The 9,554-nt window shown below is 49.2% G+C and overlaps 1 protein-coding gene across 1 annotated transcript; it reads left to right on the top strand.

Moving 5' to 3' along the window:
* The first annotated feature begins 6,517 nt into the window (after positions 1–6,517).
* Positions 6,518–8,448, top strand: CCDC81 (coiled-coil domain containing 81). Its single transcript, XM_062504284.1, has 5 exons — positions 6,518–6,533; positions 6,909–7,046; positions 7,238–7,494; positions 8,038–8,123; positions 8,283–8,448. Exons 1-5 carry the CDS (start codon positions 6,518–6,520, stop codon positions 8,395–8,397), a joined length of 612 nt encoding a protein of 203 aa, XP_062360268.1. The 3' UTR covers positions 8,398–8,448.
* The last annotated feature ends 1,106 nt before the right edge of the window (positions 8,449–9,554 follow it).

The following is a 9,554-nucleotide window of genomic DNA, read 5'->3' as shown; positions in this document are numbered from 1 at the left end:
CCCTTGTTTAGCCTATGTCTCAAATATTTGACTTCCTCCTCTGTAAACTGTAGTTTAGATTTTGACACTTTTAAACCCTTTAAACTCAAAAATTTTAGTAATTTCTTTTTTTTTTTAACCGCTTCTTCATCCTCCCCTGCCAAAAGTAAATCATCCACATATTGAACTAAGGTCATGTCAATATTTCTTTCATATGACTCCAAAATCGACTCTAGCGTCTGTCCAAATAGGTTTGGAGACTCTGTATACCCTTGTGGGAGTATTGTCCATCTTAGTTGTTGTTTTCGTTGGGTCTCTGGGTCTTCCCATTTGAATGCAAAGTAATTTCTACTTTCCTAATCTAGTGGACAAGCCCAAAAGGCAACTTTCAAATCTATCACACTATACCACTGAGTGGAAGGAGACAGTTGGCTCAACAGGGTATATGGATTTACAACTACAGGAAATCCGGTTATTGTCCTCTTGTTGATTTATCTGAGGTCTTAAACTAGGCGGTATGTTCCCTCTGACTTTTTGACTGTAAGAATAGGAGTGTTATGTGGTGACATACAGGGGTCTAACAGCCCCGGCTGTAGCAGACACTTAATTACTGGTTGTAAACCCTCCTTACCTTCCTGTGAAATTGGGTATTGTTTAACCCGGATCGGGATATCAGGATCCCGAATCTTCACTTTAAATGGTTCTATGTCTAATTTCCCCACTGAATCTGGAGTATGCCAGACCTCCGGATTTATTTGTTCCCCATCCCTATCAGTCAATTGCTATAATTTTACTACTACTTGGTGATTTACTACTTCCAGCGTTATTCCTAATTCTATTGTCAAATTTCCCTAAAAGGTTATATTCAGCTTCTGGGAACAACAAAAAGGACCCAATTCCAATCTTTTTTGGAGCTTCAATCTCAACATTTTTGATAATGGGCACAGCACAAGGTTCTCCTTTTGCTCCAATAACTTGGATCTTTTCCGAGGATGGTTTGCACCCCCAGGGTACCCTTTGGATGGTAGATCTTTCCGCCCCGGAATCAACTAGGAATTCCATTTCTTGTTGTTGGAGGCCTAATTTTAACTTTATCTAGGGTTCTGTGTTCTTTTGTGCCCCTAGTAGATAAAGCTCCTGACACCTCTAGTCTTCCTGAAATACTTTCTCATCTTGCAAGTGCTGCCTGCATTCTCATTTAATATGACCTTTTTTCCCATAGTAAAAACATTCCAGGACTCTCTTTTCTTCCTCACATGTCCTGGGGGTTCGTGACAGGCCTCCTCCTGGAAATCGCCCTCTAGGGGCCGGACTCCCCCTCTGTCCCTGCTGGCATTCCTGCACCACGCTTACAAGAATTTGAGCCTGTTTCTTTTGGTTCTCATCTCGCCTGACATACACTTTTCTGTGCTTCCCTTAAGAGGGTTCCCAGGTCCTGATCTTGCCACCCTTCTATCTTCTCCAGTTTCTTTTTAATATCCACTCATGGCCTGGCCAAAATTAAGTTTTCAACAGGGCAGATCCCACAGGATCATTAGGATCTAATCCTGAATACAGCTGGAGGCTCTTTCTTAATCTTTCCAACCATTCTGTGGGGGTCTCATCTTTCTTTTGATGTTCACTAAAAGCCTTATTTATGTTTTGCCCTCTCGGTACCGCATTCCGAATTCCATTGACTATGATAGTCCTCAAATCCCCCATATGAGTCCTGTGTTGGTAATTTTGATTATTCCAGTTTGGCCTCTGAGTGGGCCATTTTACATCTGCTTGGAGTCCCTGTTGACGCTGGGCATCCCAAAGCCTCATACCTTCCCTCCTAATATCTCCCTTTCTTCCACAGTGAATAGGATCCCTAATATTGCCTGTTATTCATCCCAAGTATAGATATTTGGTCCCAAAAATTAATCAAACCATTCAGATACCCTGATAGGATCCTCCAAGAAGTTTCCCATTTCCTTTTTAAATTCCCTCACATCTGTTGAACTCAAGGGTACGGATACAAACCCTGTCCCCGCTTGGGCCCCACCCATAGCAATTTCTCTCAAGGGGTACAATCATCCTCCCTCAGCCCATTCCAGAGTTTGTTTGGACATACTCCGTGTGATCCTGCGGCACTGACCTGGATTCTCACTACTTCCCTGGCCTTCTTCCACAGGGGCACTTGCCCTAACAGGGGGTTGTGGTGCCAGAGGGGGTCCCAGTAGTACATATGGGGGTGGGGGCACGAGAAGTTGCTCCACTGACTTCTGTTTCTTCTTTATCTCCGTTCCCCACAGAGCAAATACTCAGACCCTAGTATCTAACCCTACCCAAAACTGAGCATACTCGCTCTCTTCTAGACTAAAAGGTTTCTTTGAGTTGACATAAATATTCAGAGCCTGGCATATCCAGTCCTCAAAGCTCCCAAATACTGGCCAAAACAAATTGTCACCCCTAATCTGCTTCCCCCCCCCCCCATATTTGCATACAGTAATACACCATTTTTTTCTTTACTTTTCCCTTTATGGGATGGCAAATCATTCCATGTTTTGATCATTAGTCCCAATGGGCTATCCAGAGGTATGTCGGGCAATTCTGCTCTCAACTTCCCCATGGGTCCAGAGGGCTTGCTTTTCCTCTGTCCCATGTTCCAGAGTGCCTTGATTCACACACCTTCCACTTCCCCTCATTCGTGGCTCACACCCTCACGGGTAATGAGAACTGCCCTACCAGAGTGTCCACACTCACTTCGCCCAAGAACGGATGTCTCACTCAAGCACACTCCAGGATCCCACCCCAACCAGACGGATCACCTTATTAATACTCACATCCTGAGTCTTTGTCTGGATCTTCGTGCATGAAAATTACGGGGTACTGCAGTATTATTTTGTTTACCGTCTTATTTTAGGTTTGGAGGTCGAGGGGTCAAGGAGGAAACCTTCTGACTAAGGGCCATCCAGAGATGGGGCACCTCCGTTGGGTGGGGGCTTCTCCCCGAGAGCTCTCGATCTGAGTCATGGCACCAAATTGTTATAAGTAAATAGACTTAACCCAGAGCCAATACAGGTAGAATCAGTTCCGAATTTATTGAGCAAGAGCAGGTAAGCAAAACAGCGCTGGGCTGCTGGGGAGTCTGCGCTCCACCAGTGGCTCGCAAAATGTACACGCCAATGTATAGCTTATATACAGTTTAAGTTCCTGTTTTACAAACTCTTTTTTTCCACCCTCCATCCGGTTATCCTTTGCAGTGCACCTGCGTGGCCTGTTGCTAGGTGGTCGTTTTAGCCCTCTGGTGGTCGTTGAGGCTGAAGGTTTCAGTCTTCCTCAAGTTGCCCTTTGGTTGCCCGACATGCGCAATGGGGTATTATCATTATGTTTTACCATATTTGGAAAATCATATTTGTCTTGCAGGAAACGATTTTGCAATGTTTATACAAAACTTTTTAAAGTCATTTTGCTAGCTTAAGCAATAACAATCCCCTTTATGTGGTCTTGAGCAACAACCCATTTTATAAGAAGGGGAGCCAAGGCCAGCCTTCCCAGGGTGATGAGGGGTGGCCGCCTTTGCCGAGGGTGCCCTCCTTGCCTCATGTGGCCGATTTCGGCACACCAGGGGTCCAGGGAGTTGCACGGACCATCGGGCGTGGGGAGAGCACTGAGGTCGGTGCCGGCCACTCCTGCCTAGCGCTGTGCTCCCCTGAGGCGTTTTCCTGCCCGTCCTGGAAAGGACACAAAAAGGACACTAAATCAAGAGGTTAGCTGTCTGCGGGAGCAACTTCCACTCCTGGCAGCCTCAGGGAGACAGTGCACAACTGCATAACAAAAAGCCCGCTGTGAAATATGCAAAAGTCTTCGAAGTTCTTACTAGTGCTTGCTTGGAATTTGTTGGTGGACCAAATGGTTTTTAGGTAAACTCATATTGCTGATGATACTTTTAAATTAGGTTCCTCAGCTTCAGAAGGGTAGGGATGATGGTCATGTAGCCCTGAGGAATGCTGTAAATGGTAAGACTACTCAGTCATTTCAAGGTGGCCAAAAAATGGGTATAGCAGTGAGGTGGACACTCTGTGAGTAGGTAACCTTACGTCATGCAATGGCTGGTACTTCCAAACAAGTCACAGGATTTCTCCCAGACCCAAGCTGCTACCACTTAGAATCCTCGCTGCCTGTGGAGTGCCAAACACCTCCTCCAAACTGCTATCAGGAAACCGGGGGGCTGACTTTTGTTTTACAGGGAAAAAAGCCATCATTCATGTGACCAAGTAGCCAGAAGTGGGCTTCTGCCTGCTAAAATTCCAACCGACACAGGATTTCTCCCAAACCCAAGCTGCTACTACCTAAAACCCTGACTGCACTTAGAGTGCCAAATATCTCCTCCAAACTGACATCAGGAAACTGGGGGGTTGAGTGTTGTTTCCCATAGAAAAACACCATCATTCATGTGCAGGTCCGTGTTCTGTGACTGGGCTTCTGCCTGGTAAAATTCCAACAGGTGCGGGATTTCTCTCAGACCCAAGCTGCCACACACAGAGAACCATGGCTGCCTTTGGAGTGCCAAATGCCTCCTCCATAATGACATCAGGAAGCTGGATGGGGGGATGAGTTTAATTTCACAGAGAAAAGGGCTGAGGTTTGTGTCTGAGGCCAACTGAGGGCAATGAGTCTATCCTGCAATCAGCAGCCAGATGTAAAGGCCAACTGAGGGCAACAGGTCTACCCAGCACACATCAGGATGGGAAAGCACAGGACAGGACACTGTGCACACCCCTCTTGGCATCCCAAGCACTGAGCATGATGCCTGCAGATGCGGCACAAGGGGGACGATGTTCAGCTGCCCAGGAAGGAAAGAAGGAAGGAAGGGAGGAAGGGAAGAAGGGAAGAAAGGAGGGATCCAAACCAGAGGTGTTGCTTCCCAGAGGACTCCTGGAAATGTGGGAGCCAGGATAAAAACCCTTAATCCGTCATATTTCATAGCAAAAAGAAAAAATCCCAGTAAATGGATTCTTCATTGTTTCTAATAGATAATATTAAGGAATTTTTATTTTATATGTTTATTTTGGTTATTAGCTATGATTTTCTCTAGGAATGCAGCCCAACTCAGCAGCAGTAACGTGTTGTCACGTGGCAACATCTGTGTTGGGCCTGGACACATTCTTCCTTCCACACCCCCCCTTCCACAACCTCCCTTGCCCATCTCCAAGGTGCTGTCTTTCTGCTGCCATCACAATGCACCTCTCCAGGCTGCCATTGACATCACAAGGTGGCACCGCCCATCACTGGGCCACCCCATGGTGACAACTGGGGGCTGCTGGATACTGCCTGTAGCCTCAAGCAGGGTCGGGGGATTGTTCTGGTGGGCGTGGGGGCTTTTATGGGAAGGCCCTCAGGGACAGGCAGGGCAGGGTCTGACTGGAGAGGAATTTGGGGAGCAAGATGGAGGGGTGCTACACCATCAGCATCAGCAAGAAGCAGAGTTGCTTGTTCCCCACACTCCTGCGGCTCTCCATCAAAGGTGAGGGTTTTGGGAGCCCCCCCCAGGGGTCAGAAGGAGGGTTGGACAGGGCTGGGACTGCTCTAAGGGTCTCATGGGTATAGCATGTCCCCCTACCAGGACCAGCTTCTGAGTTGTGGGAGATCTCTGGGAACCTCTCTCGGGGTTCTGGCTCTTATGGGAGGTCTGACAGCTCCTGCTGGGATCTCAGGGGCCCACTGGATTTTGGATTGATGTCTCCTTTTGGGGGTTGCATGACCACAGCCCTGGTTCTGAGCTGTTTTCACACCCCCAGTTCTGCCCCAGCCCTGCCTGGGGGTGTGCCTGGGAGTAAAAGGATGCAGAACCAGAGGCACAGTCCTGTCCAATCCAGGCTCTTCATCAGCCCCATCTGTCACTCCAAGAGCTACATGAAATGCCATGAATGCAACCTGACAATTCTTTCTGGTACTTTCCAGAGGTGGTGGCCATTTGGGATGTTGTGTCTGCCTACGTCCTAGGACAGATGAAGCTGGACAAGGTTGGCTGGTGTCCTGGACCCCTGTGGTCCCTCTTCCCGAGCATCATGGCACCACCCTGAGAGAACTCCTCTTAGTGTTCCCTGATCTGTCGGGGGTAGAGAGACCTAGCAGAGAGATACAGGATCCTTCTGGGTCCATGCCAAGAATCATCCCAGGGAATCTTTCCCTGGGTTGGAATTGCTTGGGATCTTCTTTAGCTGAGGAATTTTTTGTGAATATTTTGAAGAGGGAAAGTACAAAAATCATGAACATGAATTTTTCCCACAATTTTCACATTTCCTTTTGTCAGAGACTGGATTAGAACAACGTCTCGAGATGTCTTGCACTTGTAATGCCAGTCTGTGTCTGGTGGGAGGGCCAGGCCAGGTTTTGTGTAGGTGCAGCAGTGCCCAGTCCCGCCTGCAGCGCCCAGCCAGGCTGTCAATCATAGCACCTAGGGGTCGGTGCTAACCTGCCCTCTGACTGGCGAGTGACCAGCAGTCCCACCTGGGGCATGGGCCCACAAAGACTTAAGAGCTTAAAACAGGCTGACCACAAGGTAGCCAGCATGTGGACCCTGCCTTGTATGGGACTCTGGGAGGGAACCCAGGAGCTGGTAGCTATATGTGTATTTTGCTGTACCCTTTCTGTCTCTATTGCTCTAATCCTTTTTTCATGGAACCTTTTTGGTAAATGCTAAATAAAAGCTAAGTAATGGGATGATAAGTGGTTTTATGTTGAATTTGTTATTGTATTTATTCCTTTGCCAAAATTTCTTTAAATTTCTGTATTTCTACCTTCTGTGTGGTTTTTCTTCTCTTGAGAATAGCTGCTGGGGATTTCTCCTTTGCACCAGCTAGAGTAAAGGAACGTTGAGTTTAACCCCTGGATTCAAGGGTCTGAGTAACAGCTATTTCAAGTGTGTTGTCTTCTTCCTGGGCAGGGTGTTCTTGTCCCAGGTCTTGGGACCTTTGCTGTGGTCCATGAGCAAATCAATGGCACAGAAGAGGTGTATGTGGTTCGAAGACCTGTGTTCCAGCTGGACATGGACATGTCTTGTCTACAGGAGCTGGTGTTCCCAACAGTGATGATGCCTGGTGAGAAGGGATCCACCTCCACATTTGGGAGGACTGTGTGCCCTCTGCTCTTTGAGAGCGGGGGGAATCACCTCCAAAGTTGGATGAAAGAGTTGAGTTGCCCCCAGACTAAATCTGTCTGGCATTTTGCCATGAATCTCACAGGAACATTTGCTCAACTGTGGTAGTGAAAATGCTCTCCTCTTTTGCAGGTGACATTGAGATCATGCCACTGGATTACTGGTGGTTATCCCAGACCAATTCCCTCCCACCCGACGTGGTGAGGGGCTGTGTGGAAGAGACCATTCTTTTGTACTCCTTCCAGCTGAGGGACAGGCAGCACCCTGCCTTCGCCTTTGAGAATATTGGCATCCTGTCCTGCCAGGACAATGTCCTGTGCATGCAGTTTCACTGCAGCTGCATTGCAGGACTGGAGAGTCACGACACCTGGGTGGCTCTGCTGCTCACGGTGAGCTCGAATCTGGGGATGTTAAGATGCTGGAGTGTGCCCAGAGAAGGGCAGAGAGCTGGGAAAGGGTCTGAAGCACAAATCTTATGAGGATTAGCTGTGGGGGCTGAGCCTGAAGAAAAGGAGGCTCAGGGAGGACCTTCTTGCTCTCTGCATCTATGTGAAAGGAAGGTGAAGCCAGGCACGGGTAGGCCTGTTCTCCCAGATAACAAAAGACCAATTGCATCAGAAGAGGTTTAGATGGGATTTTAGGGAAAACTTCTCCATGTAAGAGGTTGTCCACCCATTGACACAGGCTGCCCAGGGCAGTGGTGGACTCATCATCCCTGGGAGGGATTTAAGAGACATGTCGATGTGGCCATGGTTGGACTTGTTGGAAGAACTCCAAGGGTTCTTCCAATGTTATTGGTTCATTGACTCCATGATGTTCACAAATGAGGTTTGGGAAGAGAGGTTTGGAGAAGTAGCTCCTATCTTATAGGAGCAGAAGACAGGTCTGTTTCCTCCATGGAAACCTCCTGACAGCTTCCTGTCACTCTGCAGAGGCGGAGTGTGGCAGGTTCTGGTGTCAACAATGGAGTGACCACTACTCAGGGAGTGCAGGTTGCACAGGCCCACATGTTCCCCAGGTGAGTGCATTTCCTTGATAATTGTCTGGTTCCTTCGTTGCCTGCAGAGTGTGGGGTCTGCCATTCCTCAAGCCTGTGGCACCATTTGCTTCTGGAGTTGGCCTCATTTATTATTGTGAGTCCCTTACAATTCAGGATGTTGTCATTCTGTGATTCCAGGTTTCGGCTCGCTGTGTCTGAGGCTTTTTCCACCCAACCTACAAAGGCTGCAGAGAAACACCGGGTCAGAATAGGTATGGAATGGGTTCCTGCTGCTCTGACACACATGGGGTAATCACATCCTGTTACCACACAACCTCACAGGCTGCTCCCAAGAGCTTTCTCCTTTTCCAGGAGAGCAAGAGCATCCTGGAAAGTTTTCCCTCCCTCTGTTGCCATACCAGAGGCCAGGCATGAGGCAGCAAGAACCAGGGCCAAAGCCACCTGCCAGGTGAAACTCTTGTGAGAACAGATTGGAGGGGTCCTTGCACCCTGGGTGAAACCCACCTCAGACACTTGGATTGTGTAGCAACACAGGAAGGTCCGCAGGAACAACCCTAGCTCCCCACTTCTGAACACCTGTGGAGTTTTGGCCCCAAGGGAAACAGGTTCCCTATCTGCCCCATGCTCGTGCTGACAGATGCTGGTATTTCTGCAGTGTGCTCACCCAATGCCCAGCCAGCACTCTGAGGATGAGAGGGATAGGTGGGCAGGAGTTAGCTCCTTCAACCAGGCCTGACATCACACTCCTGGCTTCTGAGAACTGCCAGAGAGCACTGCAGGTATGTCCTAGATGGGTCAGACCTGAAGGAAGCTCCTCAAAATCTGAGTCTAATCATGCCTGACACCTCCAGGAAGTCTGGCAGCTGTCTGCAGAATGGCAACGTGGGAATTCACACTGGAGAGAACAGAAGGTGGAATGGGTGGCATGGGAAGCCTGGGCTGCTGGGGAGGACCAACAGATGCCTCAGGTAGGGGAAGAAAGCCTCTGTGTCAGGTCACCCTGGTTGCCCATAGAGCCTTCCTGGAACAGGGGCACAGGGGGTGGAATTGGAGGTTAGGGGGGACCACGAAGGACTAATGAGGCATGGGACAGGTCCCTTGGAGGGGCTGGATGTTTCTAGAGGGCTTAGGGTGTCCCAGGGGGCTTTTGGGCCCCCCCCCCCCAGGCTAGTTTGGGGGTAGTCCCTGGGGACTGGGGGGACTCTTAGGACCCCAGGAGATGGGAGTCCCTGGGGACGCAGATTGAGAGAGGGGTCTCAGATGCGGTTAGGGTGTCCTGGAACTTCAAGGGGACTCAGGATTCAAGGAGATGGCTGTCCCTGGGGTCCAGTTGGGGGACACCCAGATACAGGTCAGGGATTTGCTTACATGTCCCCCAAGGGAAAGCTCTGGGGAGCAAGAGCAGCTGTCAGCCATGGCAGGGTGCCAAGTCTCCTTGGCTCCCGCCTT

Source organism: Cinclus cinclus, chromosome 17, assembly GCF_963662255.1.
Source record: "Cinclus cinclus chromosome 17, bCinCin1.1, whole genome shotgun sequence".
Lineage (NCBI taxonomy): Eukaryota > Metazoa > Chordata > Aves > Passeriformes > Cinclidae > Cinclus > Cinclus cinclus.
This window is presented reverse-complemented; position numbering and strand designations above follow the sequence as displayed.